This window comes from Convolutriloba macropyga, unplaced genomic scaffold (genome assembly GCF_964194025.1).
Source record: "Convolutriloba macropyga unplaced genomic scaffold, txConMacr16.3 SCAFFOLD_914, whole genome shotgun sequence".
NCBI lineage: Eukaryota > Metazoa > Xenacoelomorpha > Acoela > Convolutidae > Convolutriloba > Convolutriloba macropyga.
Genome location: NW_027453056.1, coordinates 607 through 25150, shown reverse-complemented (window position 1 = coordinate 25150; position 24544 = coordinate 607). Strand labels below are relative to the sequence as shown.

Below are 24544 nucleotides of genomic sequence, written 5' to 3'. Positions count from 1 at the left end.
TGTGCGTAATTGCTCTTTGTTTTGGTCTTGACAATGTCCTTTGGCTGCTTTGTTATTTTTATGTGTAGCTGTATTGTTATAATGGGTTTCTAGTTGCTAAAAACTTAAAGAACAAGAAGAACCCACGCAAAAACACTGCAATGTAGGGTTCTTATTTTTCCCGCGAAAAAAAGGGCGCCAAATTTAGCTTAGTAATTAGTCTTATTATAGTCTTAGTACTTCAGAAGGAAAAATTTTCTAATTGAAACCAAGTTCTCAATGAGAAATATAGAGCGATCGACTTCCCCTGTGGTTTTTACAAAAAATTGTGTAAAACCTTGCTTAAGTATTTTGCCCACTATATATCTAGTACCCAATCCCTCGATCGGGTTAATCATCATCTTGAGCAAAATTTGAACTGAACATCGTATCTAGTGGTGGGTCCGCTCCAATGTTCTTCTTCTAAATTTTCCCTTAAGATTATTAGTAAAATTAGCAGGAGAGAGTGCTTTTTTGCTTAATGTTTTAAGTGTTTTGTTTTTGTTTCAGCTCATGGTTTGTGTGAAATAGACGCTTTAGAGAATTAAATGCTTTATGCTTAAGCAAAACTCAAGCTCAGGAGGTAACTAAGTAATGGTTAAGTGACTCTGCTTGAAGTCAATGAGAACTTCTGGCGTTTATCGAGAACCGCGAAGCTGTTCGAGATTTTAATTCAGAACTTTGAAGTGGCTTCTGACGAGTCACTTAACCATGCCTAAAACACAAAATGCGCTTGTTTCAAAACGACGAAAGTCAATGGAAGTCAATTTCTGGCTAAGTAGCAGCTTCTGGCATTTTATCTTCTGGCACCACTGCAGACTTTCGGGATTTTAAAACGTGCATGTGAGTTTTTTAATATTCGTGACGAAATCAGATAAAATTATGATTTCTTAATTAAAATCACGTAGTAATTAACTGTCATGTTAATTAACTGCCAGCTATCCTCACACCAAGAAAGATTTTTGCGACGAGTTATGAAGTGTATTAATCTGCTATAATTTCTCGAACACAAAAGTTATGATTTTAAAAAGATAGGCAATATTGTCTTCTGATGCTAACGTTTTTAGCCCCGCAACTGTTTCAGCGATAACAATTTGTAAATATTATTTTAACCTGTGTTTTTCAAATTTTTGCTTAAGAAATGATATACGAAATCTAAAGCACAGCATAACTTGCTCGGAAAGTACTACAACAAAAAGCATCAGTAAATTTTAATTTGAAAGAGCAAGTAACTCCTATGCGACTTAAATCTCACCCAAATGATGAGTTTTTTCCCAAACTGCTTAGATTACTCTTTAGGCTGCAGTAGTAGAGTAGAAAGTATATACTGCCCTCCTCGGGGAAATTATTTAGTGTTACTCCCGTAACATTGGCCATTTTCTGTGCCTCTAGTTTCAACGACGTGTAGTAACAATTTGGAGCTAAAAGTTTTAAAAAAAACGTTTCAGTACGTTTATTGCAGAACTTCAAGCAGACACCTCAACCTGTAGTATTTAAAATCTGTAGACCGCACACCAGGGATTAAAATGTTCAATGCAAACCCTTATATTAAGCCATAGCATAATCCAACGAAACCAAATTTGAAATATCTTTGAAAAGATTTTGCTAAGTTTCTTGGTAAGAAAAGCAAATATTTGTAAAACTTTGCTGTTTGCAATTTGTTGGTTGTTTTTTTTTGGAAATTTGTGAAAAACCAGCTGTTTTGAAACTAAAAAATAGTTTGAGATTGTCACGATTTTATATAATCATCGTTTTAAATTTCATTTATTTCTCAAATGGATTTTAAGAATTTCATGAAATCTTATCAAGATTTATCAAAAGTTGGCAGGAATGCTGTACTTAACACGATCTAGCTCAGATATCCTAAATTTCGTTAAAAAAAACTAGGATCGTGAATTTCTTGAAATGAAAATTTCAAATTTCCTTTCACTGAAGTACTTTTTCGGGCAATCATTACATTTTTTTTACAATGCTAGTAGTTTTTACAATGAAGACTCAGGTATTCCGAACGACTGGCAAACAGCGAAGTGCAACTGATGTCCATCGCATTCATAATCATCCAGTCCAAGATATTCCGGCTGTTTGCCCAGTCGGCTCTGGGCTGTGCATTTCTCGTCGCGGGCGTCCATAGTATTTCCAGGCTGCGATTCATTTCTCCACAATTCGTCCGGCATTAGCGGTTGTCCTCCTGGAAACCGAGAAGTGAAGAGAGTACGGTTCTTTCGAATGTCCTCATTCGACTCACTCAAGGTTCCGTTTGAATACAAAGGCGCGTCTGGAAATCTGATCCAATGTGCCCAAAAACCTGCCTCTCCGGCTGCGGGAATCCCGTTTCTGATTGCAAAGTCCACCACTGCTTGTAGTTCGCTCTGTTGCGGCAGACATTTTCAAATTATCAGGGTTTACGTAAGCTTGAATCAGATCGTCTCAGACCAAAATGATCTTTGATCAACATTCTCCGGATCAGTGTGACCACTGATCAACAGTGTCCAGTCCAAAATGACCTCTGGTCAACATTCTCCGGACCTGTCTGACCACTGATCAACAGTGTCCAGACCAGAATGACCTCTAGTCAACATTCTCCGGACCTGTCTGACCACTGATCAACAGTGTCCAGACCAGAATGACTTCTGATCAACAGTCTCTGGATCAGTGTGAGCACTGATCAACATTGTCTAGACCAAAATGACCTTTGATCAACATTCTCCGGATCAGTGTGACCACTGATCAACAGTGTCCAGTCCAAAATGACCTCTGGTCAACATTCTCCGGACCTGTCTGACCACTGATCAACAGTGTCCATTCCAAAATGACCTCTGGTCAACATTCTCCGGACCTGTCTGACCACTGATCGACAGTGTCCAGACCAGAATGACCTCTGGTCAAGCTTCTCCGGACTAGTGTGACCACTGATCAACAGTGTCCAGGCCAAAATGACCTTTGATCAACATTCTCCGGATCAGTGTGAGCACTGATCAACATTGTCTAGACCAAAATGACCGTTGATCAACATTCTCCGGATCAGTGTGACCACTGATCAACAGTGTCCAGACCAAAATGACCTCTGGTCAACATTCTCTGGAATTGTGTAACCAATGATCAACAGTGTCCAGACCAAAAGTCCATTTGATTAAGATCGTCCAGAGCACAGTGGGACTTGATCAATAGTCTTCAACGAAAATCATCTCTAATCGACAGCGTTGAGACCGCAGTGGGATCTGATCAACATTATCCATACAAATGCGACCTATGATCAAGAGTGGTCACACTGAAGTGACATGATTTCAATAGTACACAGACCGAAGTGGCCTCTGATCAACGCATGTGAACGTGTCCAAAATTTTCCAGAGCAAAATGACATTTGATCAACAATATTCACACCAATGAGATCTCTGATCAACCATGCCCCGATCAAAGTCACCTCTGACCTACACTGTACAGACCAAAATCAAAGTATGCTTAGATTTGCAGTATCCAGACCAAAACAACCTCTAATCAACAGTGTATTGAACTGACTTTTGATTAAACGTGTCCAGACCAATTGGTTTTTTATCAACAATGTGAAGACCCAATTCACATCTGAACAAACTTCGCCTCTGACAGAGATAATCAAAACCAAAGTGACATTTGATCAACTGTGATGCGATCAAAGACAAATTTGATCAACAGGGTCCAGGCCAAAGGTGACACGTGATCACCAATGTCCAGATCGGATTGACAGCCGATTAACAGGGTTCAAACGCAAGTTATTTCTGACCAAAGATTTCCAGACCGATTTGACCCCTGATCAAGAGATTCTAAACCAAAGTGATCATTGGATCAAAATTGTGTAGACCACAGTGAGTTTTGATCCACCGTGTTGAGATCAAAGTGACATCTGATCACTAGTTTCAATTAAAAGTCAGCGGTGGCCAGACCAAATTGATATCAACAGTGCCCAGACAAAAGTGAAATCTAATCAAAAGGCTCCAGAATAACGTGAAATTTAAACAGCACTTTCCACATCCATCAGCCTTCTAATTTAAGTGTCCAGACCAATTTATCTTCTCCGGACAGTGTTACAACCTCTTATTAACAGTGTTACAACCTCTTATTAACAATGTAAAAAGTGGTTTAAGTTGTTGAGCTTCGAAACCAAAGTGACATTTGCTTAACAGTGTCTTCATCAAAGCGAGATTTGATCAACAGTGTTAGATCAAATTGCCAACAGTGCCCAAATCTAGGAGACTTCTGAACTCTAGAGCACGATGACCTCTGATTGTTCCAAACCAAAGTGTTATTTGATCAAGAGTGTTCAAATCAAAGTTCGACATCAAACTGACATTTGGTGAAAAATATCGAACCAAACTGACCTCTGACCAACAAGCTTCAGATCAAGCTGACCTCTTAACAAGAGTGTAAAAACCAAAGGGACAGCGAATCAACAGTCTTCAGATCAAAATGAGATTTGATCAACAGTGTCTAGATCAAAGTCACATCTGATCAGCAGCCTTCAAACAAAAGTGACCTCTGATCATCTTTTCCCGAACAAAGATGACCTTTGAAGGGTCAAAACGGAATCTGATCAACAGTGTCCACGCCAAAATGACCTCTGGTTAACCTTGTTCTTACCAATTTGAATCCAGATCAACAGTTTGAAGACCAATTTGATCTCTGACTAACAATCACCAGTACATAGTTAGTTTTGATCAAGGTGTCTAGATCAAAGCGAGATTAGATCAACAGTGTTCAGATCAATCTGGGAACCGATCAACGGTGCCCCAATTTAAGTGATTTCCGATCGATTTGCAGACTACAATGAAATTTGATCGGGAGTTTCCAAACCAATGTGACATTTGATCAAGAGTGTTCAGACCAAAGTGAGATTTCATCAACAGTTTGGATACCAAACTAACATCTGATGAACAGTTTAAAGCAAACTGACCTTTAATCGACAAGCTTTAGATTAAGTTGACCTCTTAACGAGAGTATGCAAAATAAAATTACAGCTGATAAATAGTCTACAGAACGCAGTGAGATTTGATCAACAGTGTCTAGAACAAAGTGACATCTGATCAGCAGCCTCCAGACCAAAGTGACCTCTGATAATCTTTTCCTAAACAAAAGGACTTATGAATACTTCTGTAGAGGTCAAAAAAAAATCTGACCAACAGTGTCTACCAATTTAACTTTTGGTCAACATTGTAAGGACTCAATTAAACTCTGATCATCAATCGTGAGTACAAAGTCAATTCTAATCAAGGGGGCAAAGAGCAGAGTGACATTTGAGCAACAAGATTTATACCTCAAAGACAGCTGTTCTCCTGTGTCAAGACTTAAGTGACTCTGATCAAACATCTCCAGCTAAAACGTGAATTCTAATCAAGAGTTTGCAAAAACAATTGACAGTTGATCAATGTTTAGATCAATGTGAGACTGATGATCACGTTGGAGACCAAACTCGCATCTGGTCACTACTTTGAAGTCAAGATGACAAGTTATCAGCAATCTGCCAGCAAATTGTCCTCGACTCAAAAGTGTGCAAAGCAAAGCGACAATTGCCGAACATTCTCCGATCAAACTGAGATTTGATCAACAGTATCCAGACCAATCTGACAGCTGAGCAGCAGTGTCCAGAACAAAATGTCCTCTGTTCAACATTTCCAGAACAAACTGATCTCTGAATACCAGAGTAGAGATCGAAATGTGACCTGATTAGCAGTGCTCATACCAAAGAGATATCTGCTCAAAAAAACCTATACCATCTTCGCAAGCCTATAATGGATAGCTATCTAGCAACTTTTCAATTTTAGTTATGGCCAAACTGCTGATCCCAATTTGCTATTTTTAATTTATTCATTCTTCTCAATTCTGAATTCAAATTAAGTTGCCTCTCTTTCACTACTGAATTCGCCCCGCGAATCACGCAAGTTCAGAGAATTAGAATAAGTCTCATTTCGATAATCGAAATACTAGTTTACAAGTCTAAGTTAGACCAGCGACGCTAATATCACTCTAAAGTGGAACTAAGAAAGGCGGATATTCAAAATAAAAACTTAATAGTGAATTCGCTCCGCGAGATAACTAATAAATTTTGAAGTAACTGATATCCTAATTTCGCTCCTCAAATCACTCTGACTGTAGTACAAGATTTCTGTACGACATGAAGCAGTCAGCAAGCGAATCCCGGAAGACCGCGCTTTCTATAGAGCCATTTTGGGAACGGCCTACATCAGATCCTCCAATACGTTGGGAGAAGTGGCGCATTCAAGTAAAACTAGCAATCCTTACAAGAGAGAATGTTACTCTGGACACGCTCCTCCAACCGAAGCCAACAAGTTCATGAATACCGGCCGAGCCGAAATATGAATTGGCCATCGAAGATGCAACAGATTAAACGGAAGGACACCGAAAAATCCGAAATAACCAATTGAAGCTTCAATGGGAATTGAAATGCCAAATTGAGGCAGGAGTTTTGTGTGTTGAACGACCATGGCCTCTATGTGATCAAAAGTGTGTTTCACTCCTGTATCTCAGTATTAGAACGGAAAGAAGACGTCTCCTAAAACAGAAAATTCCGCATGATAACAACTACGACCTCACCGCCCTCAAATTTTGGTAGATGATGGAAATAGCTTTCATACAACTATCTCAGCTTTCATCAAATAGCTTTCATCAAATATCAACTTTTGATCGCGAATATAACTTCTCAAGAAAACAGAAAAAGGTTGAAGCTGTAGAACAATTTTACAGCATCTTGAAAAAATTAGCGGAAAATTGCGATTTCGAAAATCGAGAAGAGGAAATAAATAAGAGACATTTTCATCACAAATATGTTGGATGACGGTATTCAACGCGAACTTCTCCGTGATACAGTAGATACAGAGAGAGCTCTCAGTATAGCTGTCAATATGGAGATGGGTCATCAAAATCAACAACGGATCTCGTCAAACAACAATAGCGGCACAAATAGCACTGCAATTACCGCGATACAATCCTTCAATAGATTTCGCGGCGAGAATACACGCGGCAACTCATCGGGTAGAGTTACAATCAATCGAGCAGCGATTTGTCAGTGTATTGGTTGTGGTCAGACTTGGACTACAACACATCGTCAGATTTGCCCTGCTCTGGGTAAGAAATGCAATCATTGTGGTCTACTCAACCATTTCGCAAAGGTATGTCGGAAAAAATAAAATAAAACAAGAAACTCTCGTCAAGATAATCGCATCAATAGTGTAGAAATTTCTGAAACTACAGGGCAAAATACACAATCGGAGAATCAAAATGTTAATCATGTAACTATAATGAAGAATTTAATTCTGATTACGACTATTCAGACGATAATTACGTTGCAATGGTGGAAATTATTAATACACCGCCAATTGCTCTACAAAACATGACGATAACAATTGCGAATACGGATTGTCATTTGCTCCTCCATTCTGGTAGTGGTTGTACTATTTTTAATATGTCACTTGCAAAGGAAATATTATTTAATTGCACGCAAGCACAATGGTCGGAGAAAAAACCACTCGAACTAAAATCTTTTTCTAACGATATAGTTGAAACACTTGGGACATTAAAAACGCCAGTTCGTTGCAATAATTGGAAAATTCAAAAAACCTAAAATCACGGTAGTCGCGGACGGTTTTAGACCCATTCTCGAACGTGATCTTTTGGATCAATTGGGAATAACTATTTCACAAAAGCCTTGCACAAACATAGAGATAAACAACATCGAAACACCTTGTGCAAAAAAAATCCTTGGCAGAGGAAATTCCTTGACAGAAATTATCGCGTCACAGATCAAAAAGCGAGGAAAGTACCAATTCATCTTCAACCAAAAGTAGAAATAGAACTCGAAAAATTGTTAAACGAAGGACATATAGAAAAACTAACAAACTGTTCTGACCAATTTTTCATATCTCCAATAGTTATAACAGTCAAAAAAGACCAATCAACCAAAATAGCCTTAGATTCCAAAATCTTGAATAAAGCTATTCACAAAAACAAGTACCAGATGCCAAATATCAATTCGCTAATTCAAACGATTTCACAAATACTGTCAACAGCACCGCAAGAAACGGCTTATTTTACGACGCTTGATTTGCAGTACGCGTATAGCCAAATAAACATACATAGCTATATGGCCCGCGATTTTATTTTTTATCTTGTAAGCGGAGATCTTGCTGGCACGTATCGTTTCAAAACGGGATTTTACGGACTAACGGATATGCCTGCTGAATTTCAAAAAGCAATCGATTGTACACTCGCCGGTCTAACCAATACATTCTGTTTTCTAGACGACATATTAATGGTAAGTAAAGGCAGAACTGAACAACATCTCGGTCTCGTTCGGAAATGCTTAACACAATTAGATCAAGAAAATTTTCGAAACAATCACGCAAAACGTCATTTTGCCAAAGATAAAATTGAATGGCTCGGACACAGCATCACACAAACTGGCATAACACCGTTATCGAAAACAATCGAAAAATAAACATCACCCTCAAATCTCAAAAAAGTACGATCCTTTAAGGGATCAGTACATCATCTGGGGAAATTTATTCCTAACTTATCGCAACTGTTTTCCACTTAGATCTCTCCTTAAGAAAAATACCAAATTTATATGGACAGGTGAACATGAAGAACAATTCAAGCTGATAAAAACCAAGACTACTGAAACAACGCAAAATAAGCATTTTAACCCCGATATAGAAACACGTATAAAATGCGACGCTTCTCGTAAAGGTTTGGTTTGTGCATTAGAGCAACGAACTCCAAACAACACACCGTAGCCTTTGCATCACGATTTTTGAATTCTGTATAAGATCGTTATAGCAATAATGAGCTTGGATTATTGGGTGTTGTTTGGTCTATCGAACACTTCAATTATTACCTTTATGGAAAGCCATTCACTGTAATAACCGATCACAGAGCTTTGTTGTCAATAATGAGAAAAAATAGAGCTAACAAATCTTATAATAGTTGACGAACACGTTGGGTCGATAGACTATAACCCTTCGACTTTACAATAGATCATTTGCCTGGATCAAAAATGGCACATGTTGACTATATCTCACGCGACCCACAACAAAAAGCCGTTAATCTATCTGTTTATGATGAGCAATTCATAGTTGCCAAATTGGACGGGAATAAACGCATCGCGAAACGCCTTTTATTAAATGCAGAGAATTACACTAATTTTGCAGCTCGAAATCCGCTTATAAAACAAGCCTAAAATACTCCGCATTCCAATAAAAAGTTATGCAAGGAATTCGCACCGCGAAATAGAGAATATTCTGCGATTACGGCAAAGGATAATTCAATTAGCAATTTAGCACCAAATAACTCAAATTCTAATACACAAATCGAGACAGCAAACATTCCACACTCGTTTTTTGCCTTAATTCAATCCACAAATCAGTTGAACAAAAATCTAAATAACTTTCAACGAATTGACAGCCAATTTCAAAACGTGTTAATGATGTCAAACTCAGACGACGAAACTCTGACGCAAGTGAAGCATTCGACAACATCTGAACTAAGGTTTGCAGATGAAGCAGGCCCATCCACAGCTCTCTCAGTGCCAGCAACAACATCGACCCCAAACACAAACACAATAACAGTTACTTCGACGTCCACTGATGACCTATATACCTATATATACATTTATATGCCTAAAAAACTTATCGCAACTGTGTTTTCCACTCAGACCTCTCCTTAAGAAAAATCCAAAAATTATCTGAACAGGTGAACATGAAGAACAATTCAAGCTGTAAAAATCAGGATTGCTGGAACAACGGAAAATAAGCATTTTAACCCCGATCTAAAAACACGTATAAAAAGCGATGCCTCTCGTAAAGGTTTGGGTTGTGCATGAGAGCAACGAACTCCAAACGGTTGGCACAGCGTAGCTTTTGCATCACGATTTTTTAATTCTGTAGAAGATCGTTATAGCATTAATGAGCTTGGATTATTGGGTTTTGTTTGGTCTATCGAACACTTCAATTATTACATTTATGGAAAGCTATTCACTGTAATAACCGATCACAGAGCTTTGTTGTCAATAATGAGAGAAAATAGAGCTAACAAATCTTACATCAGTCGACTAACACGTTGGGTTAATAGACTATTACCCTTCGACTTTACAATAGATCATTTGCCCGGATAAAAAATGGGACTTGTTGACTATATCTCGCGAGACTCACAACAAAAAGCCGTTGATATATCTGCTTATGATGAGCAATTCATAGTTGCCAAATTGGACGGGAATAAACGCATCGCGAAAGGCCTTTTATTAAATGCAGAGAATTACACTGATTTTGCAGCTCGAAATCCGCGTATAAAACAAGCCTCAAATACTCCGCATTCCAATATCAATTTATGCAAGGAATTCGCACCGCCAAATCGAGAATATTCTGCGATTACGGCAAATGATAATACAATTAGCAAATTAGCACCAAATAACTCAAATTCTAATACCGAAATCGAGACAGCAAACATTTCACACTCGCTTTTTGCCTTAAATCAATTCACAAATCAGTCGAACAAAAATCTAAATAATTTTCAACGAATTGCCAGCCAATTTCAAAACGTGTTAATGATGTCAAACTCAGACGACGAAACTCTTATGCAAGTGAAGCAATCGACACCATCTAATGTAAGGTTTGCAGATGATGCAGGCCCATCCACAGCACCCTCGGTGCCAGCAACAACATCGACCCCAAACACAGACACCACAACAGTTACTTCGCCGTCCACTGATGACCTATATACCTATATATACCTTTATATGCCTAAATAACTTATCGCAACTGTGTTTTCCACTCAGACCTCTCTTTAAGAAAAATCCAAAAATTATCTGAACAGTTGAACATGAAGAACAATTCAAGCTGATAAAAACCAGGATTTCTGGAACAACGGAAAATAAGCATTTTAATCCCGATCTAAAAACACATATAAAAAGCGATGCCTCTCGTAAAGGTTTGGGTTGTGCATTAGAGCAACGAACTCCAAACGGCACACCGTAGCTTTTGCATCACGATTTTTGAATTCTGTATAAGGTCGTTATAGCAATAATGAGCTTGGATTATTGGGTGTTGCTTGGTCTATCGAACACTTCAATTATTACTTTCATGGAAAGCCATTCACTGTAATAACCGATCACAGAGCTTTGTTGTCAATAATGAGAGAAAATAGAGATAACAAATCTTACAATAGTCGACTAACACGTTGGGTTAATAGACTATTACCCTTCGACTTTGCAATAGATCATTTGCCCGGATAAAAAATGGGACTTGTTGACTATATCTCACGAGACTCACAACAAAAAGCCGTTAATATATCTGCTTACGATGAGCAATTCATAGTTGCCAATTTGGACGGGAATAAACGCAGCGCGAAACGGTTTTTATTAAATGCAGAGAATTACACCGATTTTTCAGCCCGAAATCCGCTTATAAAACAAGCCTCAAATACTCCGCAATCCAATAACAAATTATGCGAGGAATTCGCACCGCCGAATCGAAAATATTCTGCGATTACGGCAAATGATAATACAATTAGCGAATTAGCACCAATTAACTCAAATTCTTATACCCAAATTGAGACAGCAAACATTCCACACTCGCTTTTTGCATTAAATCAATCCACAAATCAGTCGAACAAAAATCTAAATAATTTTCAACGAATTGCCAGCCAATTTCAAAACGTGTTAATGATGTCAAACTCAGACGACGAAACTCTCATGCAAGTGAAGCAATCGACACCATCTAAAATAAGGTTTTCAGATGATGCAGGCCCATCCACAGCACCCTCGGTGCCAGCAACACCATCGACCCCAAACACAGACACCACAACAGTTACTTCGCCGTCCACTGATGACCTATATACGGACGCCTTTAAATTTGCAATATCTAAAATATTCTCGAGTACCCTGATGGCGAGCCTCACATCAAAGGACGCGATCCTGAAGGAGATCAGAGGTTGTGTTCTCACAGAAACGAGGACAGATGCCGACAGATAGGCCCTTACATTCATAGTTTTTGGAAGGACCGTCATGTCAAAAATGGATGTGTGTGCATTGACGATCGCATCACGATCCCCAACTCAATCCGAGATGCTTATGTGGAGGCGATACATGCAACACATCCAGGAAGTTGGGGGATGACGGACATGGCAACACATGCATGGTGGAAGTACATGAATCGTGACATCATCACAAAAACTGCAAAACGCAACCCTTTTGTCAAAATTGGTAAAAATTTAAAGTCTATTATTCCTGCTAGCAAATGGGCACCATCAAAAATTTTGCAAAGTACCAAATGAAGAAATTCAAATTGATTTTAGTGGACCAATCTATAATGAAAAGAATCATTACTTCCTTGCATGTATAGATCAATTTTCTAAATTTCCGACAGCGGAGGTAATTGATAGAGCAAAGGCAGATATTATTTTGAAATTCCTTCAGGTATATATTTTGCTTCACGGAATACCTCGTTCAATTAGATTAGACCAAGCGCGCTGCCAATTTGGTCAACAAATTAAAGCATTTTGTATTCAAAATAATATACAATTCATCGAAGCTTCAATACACGACCACAGAGCAAACTGACTTGTTGAAAGGCTAATTCAAACAATCAAGAATCGCTTAGCTTGTATTAAAATGGCGGCGCGAAATCAATTTAATTTGAACGCATCCATAAACTCCATTGTTTTCCAACTGCGTATATGTCGCCAAAAGACTATTAATTTCTCACCATTTAAAGCACACTTTGGTGGAAAAGCTATTACTCTGCTAAGTAACACATCAACCGAACCTGATCCAAGTAGGCTCACATATAAACCAATTTTGAATAAAAATTTAGACATGGAGACAGTCCGTTGGGAAGAGTTGATCACGGATGACCATTGAGACACAGAAGCAAGAAGTGACATTGAGTTAGAACTGTACAGAGGAGACAGGCTAAGCAAAGATGCAGTTCGAAGGAGCAATGCAGATCCTGATAGGCTATCTCGTGTAATCCCGCATCCAGATTTTGGTCTAACAGTACTAATGACGGAGGCCTCGCTTACAGTAAAACTAGCGATGAAGAAACCCAAAAGCAAAAGATCGAAGAAAATTTTAGATGGTCTATACGATGTTCTGGCGCCTGGATCATCGGTAATCAAAACAGACGCTTTCACATCAGTTTTAAAGGAATCGGGGAAACGGGAAAATACTATTAGGAACTCCGATTTGGCTAAATTTGGAACGAAAGCAGAGAAACAGACGGATTTACAAATTTATGCCAATAGAAAACCGAAAGTACCGTCAGGAAAGATTACAGAGGACTTGATTAACCAGCATGCGAGAGAGGCGAGACGAAGGTTAGAGGGCAAAAAAAATGAAGCATAAGAAAAAAGCCGATGATATGAGCGTATTCTCTTCAATTCACTCAAATGTGACAAGAGCGTTGCGAGTACGAATGCCAGCAAAGCCAAAGAAAACCCCTGGTACCCGCACCTCCACAGCCGCCGACAGAAAACGTACTCGATTTTTCAACGCCAATGGAATAACCACAGACGTCCATTGTAATCGCGGAACCGCCAACGCGACCCAAGACAAAAGCTGCAACTAGAGCCACTGAAGCAATCCAACCGTCTCAAAAGAGAAAATGATCCTCCCCGTCCACAACCGAATCTTATGAATCTTTAGCGTCTACACAAACATGTCCACCAACCCCGTCATCATCTTCGGCACCCTCACGTCAAAAACGACGACAATTGATTAAGCAAAACTAAATACAAAATAAATCAATCGTCTCTACAATTCAAAGGACAGCAGCCAATACTCAAAATGTAGAGTCCGATTATACAGTAGGCCCCTGTTCGCCGGTACAAACATTCCCGACCCAATACTACGTTTCACCAAATTATGAAGGACCAGAAACATCGATGACAGATGGCGAGGCAGAATGAATCAATGAAAGCGACTCAGATTAAACTCTCAAAACTATTATAGTATTTTTTATAGTAACCAGCACATATTTTATTAATTTTCTGTGAAACTACTTCGTTGTTTTTTTTTGTCAGGGGGCAATGTGATATAATATTCATCAGTATTCACTGGGCCATTGATTTTTTTTTTGCAAAATCTTTTTAATTTTACTCATTCTTCATTTCATTTTCATTATTTTAGTTCTAATTTGTTCAAATTCTGGTTGAAGGTCAAATCTTCATCATTCACGCCTGTTAAATTTGTTTTTATGTTTTCGTGAAACAATTGTCTGTTCACATCGTCTAGTCATTCTGTTTGCCGCAACTTTTCAATTTTAGTTATGATCAATTCGCTGATCACAATTTGCTAGTTTCAATTTCAAGTTTCTGAATTCAAATTTAGTTGACTCTCTTTCACTACTGAATTCGCCCCCCGAATCACGAAAGTCAGAGAATTAGAATAAGTCTCATTTCGCTAAACGAAATACTAGTTTACAAGTCTAAGTTAAATACAAGTCTAATAGCACTTTAAAGTGGAACCAAGAAAGGCGGATATTCAAAATATAAATTTAATAGTGAAATCGCGAGATAACTAATAATTTTGAAGTAACTGATATCCTAATTTCGCTCCGCAAATCACTCTGTTGCTGATCCGAAAGAGGCTGATCAGAATAAAAGACAACGAATAAAGATAGCTGAAAAAATAGCAGTTCAACCATTTTCGGCAGAACATTAAATTTAAACTGACAAAAAAAAATTTGCATAGCTCACCTCTGTGTAAACTGGTGGCTCTGATTAGCAGTAGAAAGATTTATTTGAGCAATTGAAAAAATTGCATCACAGTCGCTTTTGAACGCGCTTTTAAAGCCTTGTTTGTCTATTGACGAAAGAAACGAACTGCTGAAGGCCAGAAATTCAATTTTTTGTAAAAGAGTTGTCATGTTGGTGCTGCTAAAGTACAGTATGATTTTTTTTTCCAAATTTGACTTTTCATCAGCACATGGATGGTGCTAACAACAAAATAGCAAGCTTTCAATACCGTTATCATCTTTCTTCTCTGTCAAGTCACAACATATTGAAGTTATCCTTATACAGGAGGATACAATAAGTAGCAAAAATTTTTTAAAAATCTCTGTTGAATTGATTCCATGGAGATTTTACTTTGAAATGAATAGAAATCTGAAAAAAAATCATCAGATTTTTAAGAAGAGGGATATTTGTTTGGTCATAGTTTAAAAAATGTGCAAATTGTAAGAAAATATGAGACATTGGAACAGAAATATAATCATTGCGGACTAATATCACTTCCTTTCGGATTTGAATCCCAATCGCGTAGAAGATAAGTTTGGCTTGGACAAGAACTCAAGAACTCATTACCTAACAGGTTCTTTAGCATCAGTTTTCTTTTTTTAGCTTTTAAAACAAAATTCAATCGCAAAAAATCATTTTGTTCTCCAGGAATAATGAAAAGTTTAATGTTTTATTTTTTATTTCAAATACCTGTACAAAATGTTAGCTTGTTTTCTTGTCTTCGACAAAATTTCGATGTCAAAATTCAACTTAAATAGATAAAAATCATCCGTAAGTTTAGAAATGTAAACAACTTTGAACCTCTCAGCATAAAAAAGGTTAACTTTAAAGACAATTTGTAGCTTCTACTAGGGGTTGGTTTTAGAAAACACAAAATCACCAGAATTCATCAATACATTTTTAATTGTTGCAGAGACTAATTTTTACTAACAATGCGAAGCAAAAAACATTTTTTTCGTAAAATAAATAAATTTTTGATTACTTTTATCTATTTTCGGTAAAACCGAAGGAATGAGCTTTTATACAGAAAAAATTTTTTGTGGTGTTAAATTTTTATTGCTTTCCATTTAGATGTTTATTTCGGGTAAATGTAATTGATTTGCGAGAAATGTCTGAAGAGCGCCTTTCCGAGAATTCAGATGAAATAGCGGTTGAAAACTTGGAATGAAACGATCTAATAAATCCGAGCCAAGAATGCCAGGATGGCTCATTTGCTCGAGGAAAACGTGAACAAGATCGTGAACTTACTTTTTGAGAAAAACGTGAACAAGATCGTCAACTTTGTTTTTGAGAAAAACGTGAACAAGGTCGTGAAATTACTTTTTGAGAAAAACGTGAACAAGATCGTGAACTTACTTTTTGAGAAAAACGTGAACAAGATCGTCAACTTTGTTTTTGAGAAAAACGTGAACAAGGTCGTGAAATTACTTTTTGAGAAAAACGTGAACAAGATCGTGAACTTACTTTTTGAGAAAAACGTGAACAAGATCGTCAACTTTGTTTTTGAGAAAAACGTGAACAAGGTCGTGAAATTACTTTTTGAGAAAAACGTGAGAACTTACTTTTTTCATGACGTAAACAAGATCAATCGCTGGATTTTGTGCCATACATTTGTTCCTAGCCTCGGAGGCATTCATTGGACCTGCTCCTGGATCCAACACAGCAAAACAAGCAGAAGGGGGTGTGTTCTCAACGGGAAAGGAGCCATTTCGACATTTGTAGGTCAGGGCCGCCTCAACATCAGTGTCTAGGATTGAACAAATCAAAAGTAGTGCAAGCATCGCGCTAATGAGAGGCATTCCAACTTCGGGCATCAGTTTTTATGTGTCCTCTGGGCTTCAGAAACTAAAAAAGGTTCGATATTGAATAACCGGATCTTTTCCGTTTGTGCCCCCCCCCCCTGTACGTTATGATCCCCCCAGTTATAGAGCACGTGTCATTACATAGTAAATCACTATGTAAAAATATTGCACGTGCGTCGGGGGGTTGCAAATAATATGCACCCACTAAGCTGGGGGGGCACAAATGGAAAAGATCCGAATAAACAAACACTCCCATTCACAAACAGGTATGGGCAAATAATGCATTGATTAGGGTATTTGCGTTTGACGGCACTTTGCTCGACATTTTTTCAGATTACTTTGGTATTAATTGTATACACACTTTGGAAGAGAGTACAAAAAGTGTTTGCCAAATCAATTTTTTCCGATATGAAAAAAAAACAAAGTTCTCAAGTTATTCTGCTATCAACCAGCGAAATAAATAAACTCGACTACACGAACTCTGCCCTCAAATACTCGCCAAGTCTCCTGAAGACTTGGAAAATTTTAACATAATTTCGGCTAGAAAAATTACTTTAATAATCATATGATTACTTTTGACACCATCATTATTTCCAATCAACAAAAAAAATTAGCCAGCTCGGACTTGAGTCTCAGAGATTTTCAGCGCTGAATCAGCACTTTTCAAGAGTAAAAACAGAATTCAGTCCTAAAGCATGGCTTCTCCAGAATATCTCCAGAAGTTTCTTTATGAGCAGTTTTTCTTCATTAAGAAAATAATGAGGTTATAGAGTTCGCACAGGTTACATTTATCCTGTTTATTCTAAAAATTCCTCATACCCAAAATTACTATAGTAGTATACACACTATTCATGCTTAAGCTGGTTTGTAGGGAATTACAACAAAACCTATTTAGCGCAGTGGTTACGACTTGCTACGCAATTTAGATGTCACAAGTACCCACGCGCAAGTTGGAATGGCTTATAAAGCAAACCTTTTTGGCGGAAATTAAACTGAACAAAAATATTTTTCATGACATTAATATGAGTGAAAAAATTACCACCAACCTCCAGATGTATTGTGTCAGCCAATCAAAAAAGGATTCAAAATTGGGTTGATATAAAATGAAACTAAACTCTCCATCTAAATTTTTCTTGCGAACTGCTTCTCAAAATAGATAAAATTGAAAATATAGATAAGTACAAAAGGTTTTGATTTTTTTGTTCATTTTCGGCATCTACCGGTTCGTTTTTGTCCAAGTATATTAACCGAGCAACACTGTTAAAAAAGTAATTGACAAAATATTGGCGCTGATTGTTTTCTACAAATCGATTTTTTATAATAGGTAAAATCGTGATTTTCTTAGTCATCGCCAGTTGAGAACTTAAAATGCACTAAATGGAGACAAAGTTGACGAGCCTCATCGATGTAACCGAAGTTGAGTGTTTCACATATTGACCTATTTCAGCTCTGTTTTATTTCTCTGACCAGTTAGGTTTCAATTTGACATAATTATTTTATAACGATGTTTTCGTTGATAATTTTAGGCTTTGATTTAATTTTTCAGGCGTTCTTCCGTTTTTTTTTCAGATGTTGCTTCCATTTTTTGCCAAATAGCAACAACTCGTCTGTTTTTTTTGTGTGTGGAGCGAGTATTATTCTTTTGAGTTGAATTGAAAAGTGATTTGTTGTCAAGTATGATCAGTCAACACTTTTCATGTTATTGTTCCAACTCTAAAAAACTAGCCATATATATTTTTAATTCATGATGCAAAGCAGATCAAACTGTGTCAGTATAATTGGAATAAGATCTCTGTCTCTATCTCGGATAAAATCAATCTGCTTAAGGTCAGCAAAAAAATTTTGACCTTAGTTAAGTTCTGTCCATTTGAAAAACAATTGGATAATATTCTAACAAAAGAATAACATTTTTCTTTTTTAAATTTGAGTTGCAGAGACAACTCCAAAAATTCAGTTTGCAGGCGTCACTAAATTGGAGGTAGCTCAAAGTTAATGAAGAAAGGATCATTACACATTTTATGAAATTTTTTTAGGTTTGTCCAAAAAAACACAGGTAAGTTTACGACTCAGAAATACTTAAAATTTATTTCTTGAAATGATATACGGAAGCATTGAGAAAAATGGATAAATTGAAGCTTTTTGGGCCTCTTTTGCTACTACCCCAGTGATTCTGAAATCTTTTTCGTGTAAGATATGATAAGATGCTGATCAAAAATCGTTATCGTGTAAGATCTTATCTGGTATTACACGATAAAAATTTTGCTCTACGTGAACTTAAATCGTGTAAGAGCTGATAAGATCCTTATCAGATCTTATAAGATAATAATTCAATTTCGCTGAATTGTTATCTTATAGGATCTGATAAATATCTTATCAGATCTTACACGATAAACGTTCACTTAGGGCAGAATTTTTATCGAGTAAGATCTGATAAGATGGAATTTTTATCGTGTAAAATCTGATAAGACGGAATTTTTATCGTGTAAGATCTTATAAGACATGTTTGCAGTCAAGTTGAAAGTAAAAAAATAATCGGTTACCTAACCAATTAAGGAACAAAATAATGAGTGTTGATTCTGTTTTGGCGGTATCTTTATTGTGAGTGTTAGCTGAGTATAATGACTAAGTTTAGCAGTCCAAGATAGTTTCGGTCATTGAAAAAAAATTTTCAGCCTAGTTTGATAATCAGCGCTTCAGAGAAAGCCCCTGCGACTGGAATAACCTTTTTTACAAAATCTTATACAGTTTAAGATACTTTTCTACATCTTAGAGAGTATAAGATACTTTTCTCTTTGTTGCTCTGACACTTAAGTGTTGCATGTTGTAGCTTTCGGCTACTGCTTGAAAGCAACTCTGAATTGTCTTCAATTTGAAGAGCATGCCATACTTCAAGAACTTTTAGAGTCATAGCTTTCAAAATGTTTATCGTGTAAGATCTGATAAGAGGATATTATTATCGTGTAAGATCTGATAGGAGGGAATTTCTATCGTGTAAGATCTGATAAGACGACATTTTTATCGTGTAAGAACTTATAAGAGGAATTTTTATCGTGTAAGAACTTATAAGAGGAATATTTATCAAATAAGATCTGAGAAACGTCTTATCAGATCTGATAAGAAGATGCATCCCCTTACAGGCTATTAGCAAGATGCTTTTGTCAGAAAATTGTCAGATCTTACAAGATAAAATTTCTGAGAACACTGGGATAATGGGCGAATCCTTGATAGTTCCATTTTTTCCAAGCTACTGACTAAAAACATGTCACACTAACTATTAGTTTTCATGAAACGGCGCTCCAATTTTGAAATAAGTTTTCAACAAGAATGAGCAGTGGAAAGAAAATGTTAAGTTTTTGGGAACGCAGTTGTAATCAGTAATTTTTAGTTGTGCCCGGAGCCGTCACACACTATGATCAACAAAGCAGATCAACATGATATTCACAAAATGTCTGAATCTGCTTGACTGACAAATGTCAGTTAAAATTGCACTGGTTTCTCAGGGTGCCAGTGCTTAAATCTGATGAGCCTTCCCGCTGATAACGCAGCAACTTTTCGAGATGGCTTCAATCTCCCCAGTTGACAAACATCAAACTGATGCAGAACTTGAAGTGTTGGGTTGTCTAGGATTTTTTTTGTGGTGATTGACTCGCTGAAAGAAATTTTTGTATGTTGATGGTTATCTTTTTTCAATTGAAAAGAATCTTTCAAAACCCAAGGAAAATCAAAACAAAACAAACCAAACAAACAACTGAGAGCGCAATTTAGTGACCTAAATATGCCACTAAATTTTTATTGCGAATGTCAACTAATAAAGTTGCTTGGTAACATAAACAGAATAGATATATTCAGGTTCGATTAAAGCTAAATAAATGATGGGACACAGGAGAAACAAAAGATTTTTTCATTTTATTGGTTTTGTAAGGTTTTGTTTGCGCAAATCTTATAGAAAAAGGCACAGATAAGTTTTAAGTTTCAATGTGTAGATCAATGCATACATAATTTTGCGTTAAAAGTAGCAATGTCATTAGATCATTTTGTTTTTCTAAGAGTATGTCTTACATAGTTCTGGCGTTGATAAACGTAGATAAATTAAAAATGCAAACCTAATGATACAATGTGTTCTGATATGTTTCAGAGTTTGAAATAGTGCTGATCTCAATTAAACTCAATATTTACGTTCGTTGATCTTAAATTAAATAGCATGTAACAAAAAATTGATCTTAGAATTTTTGAAAATTTATTTAATGGCTCGATCAGATAAAAAACCTTTAGTAAAATTTGCCGAGAAAAAATTTTGGTTTTCACAAGTAATTCTGACAATTTTGATCCAATTTAAAAAAATATATACTTCATCGGGGTCAAATAGTCAGTCAAATTCAACAAAACTTGGCTTGGGAGCCAATGTATAGAAAACGGCAGAAAAAAAGCAGGCCAAGGAAATTAGTTGGAATTTAACTGTAATTTTGAACATTTTGATGATGTCCTATTTTTTAAAGGGAGAACTTTGGTCAGGTCAAAGAGTTAATCAAAAGAGAGTTGGTATTAGAGATCTTCTGTGTTTATTGTGTATATGACCGAACATTTACAACTATTGTTGTTCTCCCGTACCAAGTCGGTTTGGACTTGAATAGTTCGTCGGTCGGATAAAAAATTTCTGTTTATTTTTTTCAAGTATTTTTCCGAGACACTATTCGGAAAAACGTTGTCTCTATTGAGACTGTATATGCAATTGGAACCTCTCTATCAAAGTGGGTTTGGTTTTCAAGAATTAATTAACTAAATCAACATTCCTTCTCTTCAGAATAGGACATTATCAGAATTACCAAAACTACACGACATTTCCAAAACTACGAAAGACATCTCAACTTTTTTTCCTGGCAAGCTACACCAATATTATGTGAGATCTACTGTTTATGGTGATGCAAAACTATGTAATTTCAATGCTAAATTGAAAGAAAATTTTTTTATGAGAGATAATTAGAAGCGCAGAACTTATATTTGTTGTACTCCTGGAAACGCTAAGATACGTGAAACTAGAATCATATATATATATATATATATATATATATATATATAAGGATTTCATTGTTTACGATAACTAAGGTATCGTGGTACAGTGGTAGAACATGCGACAAACATACATGAGTTTCATGTTTCGATTCTAATAAGCAATGTGTAGAATCGTTGAAACCGCATAAGATATATGCTTCCAATTTGACAGAGTTTAAATGCTTTAGATGATCATCACAGGTAGAGAATTTGTAATATTTACTATTGAGAAAAAAAATTACTGTGGTTTTACAATGACTAATCTTTGCTCTGACTGATTTTTTATAAGAAAAATTCTGCTAAATTTTTTAACGCCGATTGTCATAGGATTATATATTTCTTCTTTAACATGAGGTTCATTCTAAATCTTAAGTCGCAGCATCAAATTATCCAAAACCAACATCAGAAGGTGAGGGCTGTTGTTGAAAAATATTGTCAAGCATTTTTGCAGGTTTGTATTTGGCTGCATTTGATGATTTTTGAATTTTTTTGCACCTTTACAACATTTCTGCAACTGAAAAGCAGCATTCGATTAATTTATAAACGTCATTCATAAACTTTTCGATCCTTCTTAATGAGAATTGCTCCGCTGCAACCGTAGATCAATCAAACTCTTTAACTTTCCGCCATTTAAGTGTTGTCAATATCGGTTTTAAGACTGATACAGCAGAAAAGTTTTAGCATATAAATTGCACTGAATTTGTAGCAGGTTGGTTAACTGAGTTTGTTGTAAAATAATGCGCTGGTTAGACTCAGGTTAAAACTTTTCATTTCAAAATTTATGTCAGTTGGAGACATCTGTCCTCGAAATCCAACAATTGCTACCCTACAAAGCTTAACACTTATCACATTTTCATTGAGAACAAAACCATAAACTAGCAAATCTTATCGCTAAGCACTCTGGGTTAGTTTTTTTTGTGTATTAGACTGCTGTTTTCTGGTAAATCAAATCAAAATAGATTTGAAACGAAGTCACGGGCCAAGTGAAATCACTACTAACAAATGCCGGCAGCATTTGTATAATAAACTTAATTTACAAGCATGCGTTTTTCTCGACAAGCTTTAATATAGCAGTTTTACGAATAACATAACGTTCAGGGGTACTGAAAGGTATGCCATTGCTCCTAAAACACTAGCAATTAATTAATAGTTTGCATACAGCACTATGGGACAGTTAAAATAATATGCAGCTATACTTTTATGGCAAGCTACACCAATATTATGTGAGATCTACTGTTAATGGTGATGCAAAACTATGTAATTTCAATGCTAAATTGAAAAAAAAATTTTATGAGAGATGCTTAGAAGCGCAGAACTTATATTTGTTGTACTCCTGGAAACGCTAAGATACGTGAAACTAGAATCATATATATATATATATTTATATATATATATATATATATATATATATACATATATATATATATTATATATATATATATATATATATATGTTATATATATATATATATATATATATATATATATATATAATATATATATATCTATATATATATATATATATATATATATATATATATATAAGGATTTCATTGTTTACGAAAACTAAGGTATCGTGGTACAGTGGTAGAACATGCGACAACCATACATGAGTTTCATGTTTCGATTCTAATAAGCAATGTGTAGAATCGTTGAAACCGCATAAGATATATGCTTCAATTTGACAGAGTTTAAATGCTTTAGATGATCATCACAGGTAGAGAATTTGTAATATTTACTATTGAGAAAAAAAATTACTGTGGTTTTACAATGACTAATCGTTGCTCTGACTGATTTTTTGTAAGAAAAATTCTGCTAAATTTTTTAACGCCGATTGTCATAGGAATATATTTCTTCTTTAACATGAGGTTCATTCTAAGTCTTAAGTCGCAGCATCAAATTATCCAAAACCAACATCAGAAGGTGAGGGCTGTTGTTGAAAGTTATTGTCAAGCATTTTTGCAGGTTTGTATTTGGCTGCATTTGATGATTATTGAATTTTTTGCACCTTTACAACATTTCTGCAACTGAAAAGCAGCAATCGATTAATTTATAAACGTCATTCATAAACTTTTCGATCCTTCTTAATGTGAATTGCTCCCCTGCAACCGTAGATCAATCAAAATCTTTAACTTTCCGCCATTTAAGTGTTGTCAATATCGGTTCTAAGACTAATACAGCAGAAAAGTTTTAGCATATAAATTGCACTGAATTTGTAGCAGGTTGGTTAACTGAGTTTGTTGTATATTAATGCGCTGGTTAGACTCAGGTTAAATTTTTCATTTCAAAATTTATGTCGGTTGGAGACATCTGTCATCGAAATCCAACAATTGCTACCCTACAAAGCTTAACACTTATTACATTTTCATTGAGAACAAAACCATAAACTAGCAAAACTTATCGCTAAGCACTCTGGGTTAGTTTTTTTTGTGTATTAGACTGCTGTTTTCTGGTAAATCAAATCAAAATAGATTTGAAACGAAGTCACGGGCCAAGTGAAATCACTACTAACAAATGCCGGCCGCATTTGTATAATAAACTTAATTTACAAGCATGCGTTTTTCTCGACAAGCTTTAATATAGCAGTTTTACGAATAAAATAACGTTCAGAGGTACTGAAAGGTATGCCATTGCTCCTAAAACACTAGCAATTAATTAATAGTTTGCATACAGCACTATGGGACAGTTAATGTAATATGCAGCTCTACTTTTATGAAACAGCTCGACTTCTGAATATGTCATTGCAAATGAACGTTTTTGCTCGTATTACTGCTCTTTAGTGTATACCAAAATTACACACATCTGCAAACGAGCAGTTTGTAAATTTTTCTGTTGTTTTCTTAACTCAGAGCTCATTAAAAATTTCAAGAAAACAAAAAGAATTCGAAATATTTTGCCAGTAGG

General features: G+C 36.1%; 1 protein-coding gene across 1 annotated transcript; it reads right to left on the bottom strand.

Moving 5' to 3' along the window:
- Nucleotides 1-1963: 1963 nt before the first annotated feature.
- LOC142358008 (uncharacterized) lies at nucleotides 1964-20002 on the bottom strand. The gene is made up of 3 exons (XM_075409483.1): nucleotides 19865-20002; nucleotides 16353-16635; nucleotides 1964-2387 (listed from the first exon to the last, which is right to left on the bottom strand). The coding sequence occupies exons 2-3, from the start codon at nucleotides 16602-16604 to the stop codon at nucleotides 2001-2003; spliced, it is 639 nt and encodes a 212-aa protein (XP_075265598.1). The 5' UTR covers nucleotides 16605-16635; nucleotides 19865-20002; the 3' UTR covers nucleotides 1964-2000.
- Between the last annotated feature and the right edge of the window lie 4542 nt (nucleotides 20003-24544).

What these genes read in the sequence shown, in the direction of transcription:
- LOC142358008 (XM_075409483.1), bottom strand. Translation starts at nt 16,604, where the DNA reads ATGCCCGAAGTTGGAATGCCTCTCATTAGCGCGATGCTTGCACTACTT. An exon ending in TTGTTTACGTCATGAAAAAA is followed by an intron (nt 2,388 to 16,352) that starts GTAAGTTCTCAC and finishes CTGCCGCAACAG; the next exon opens with AGCGAACTACAAGCAGTGGT.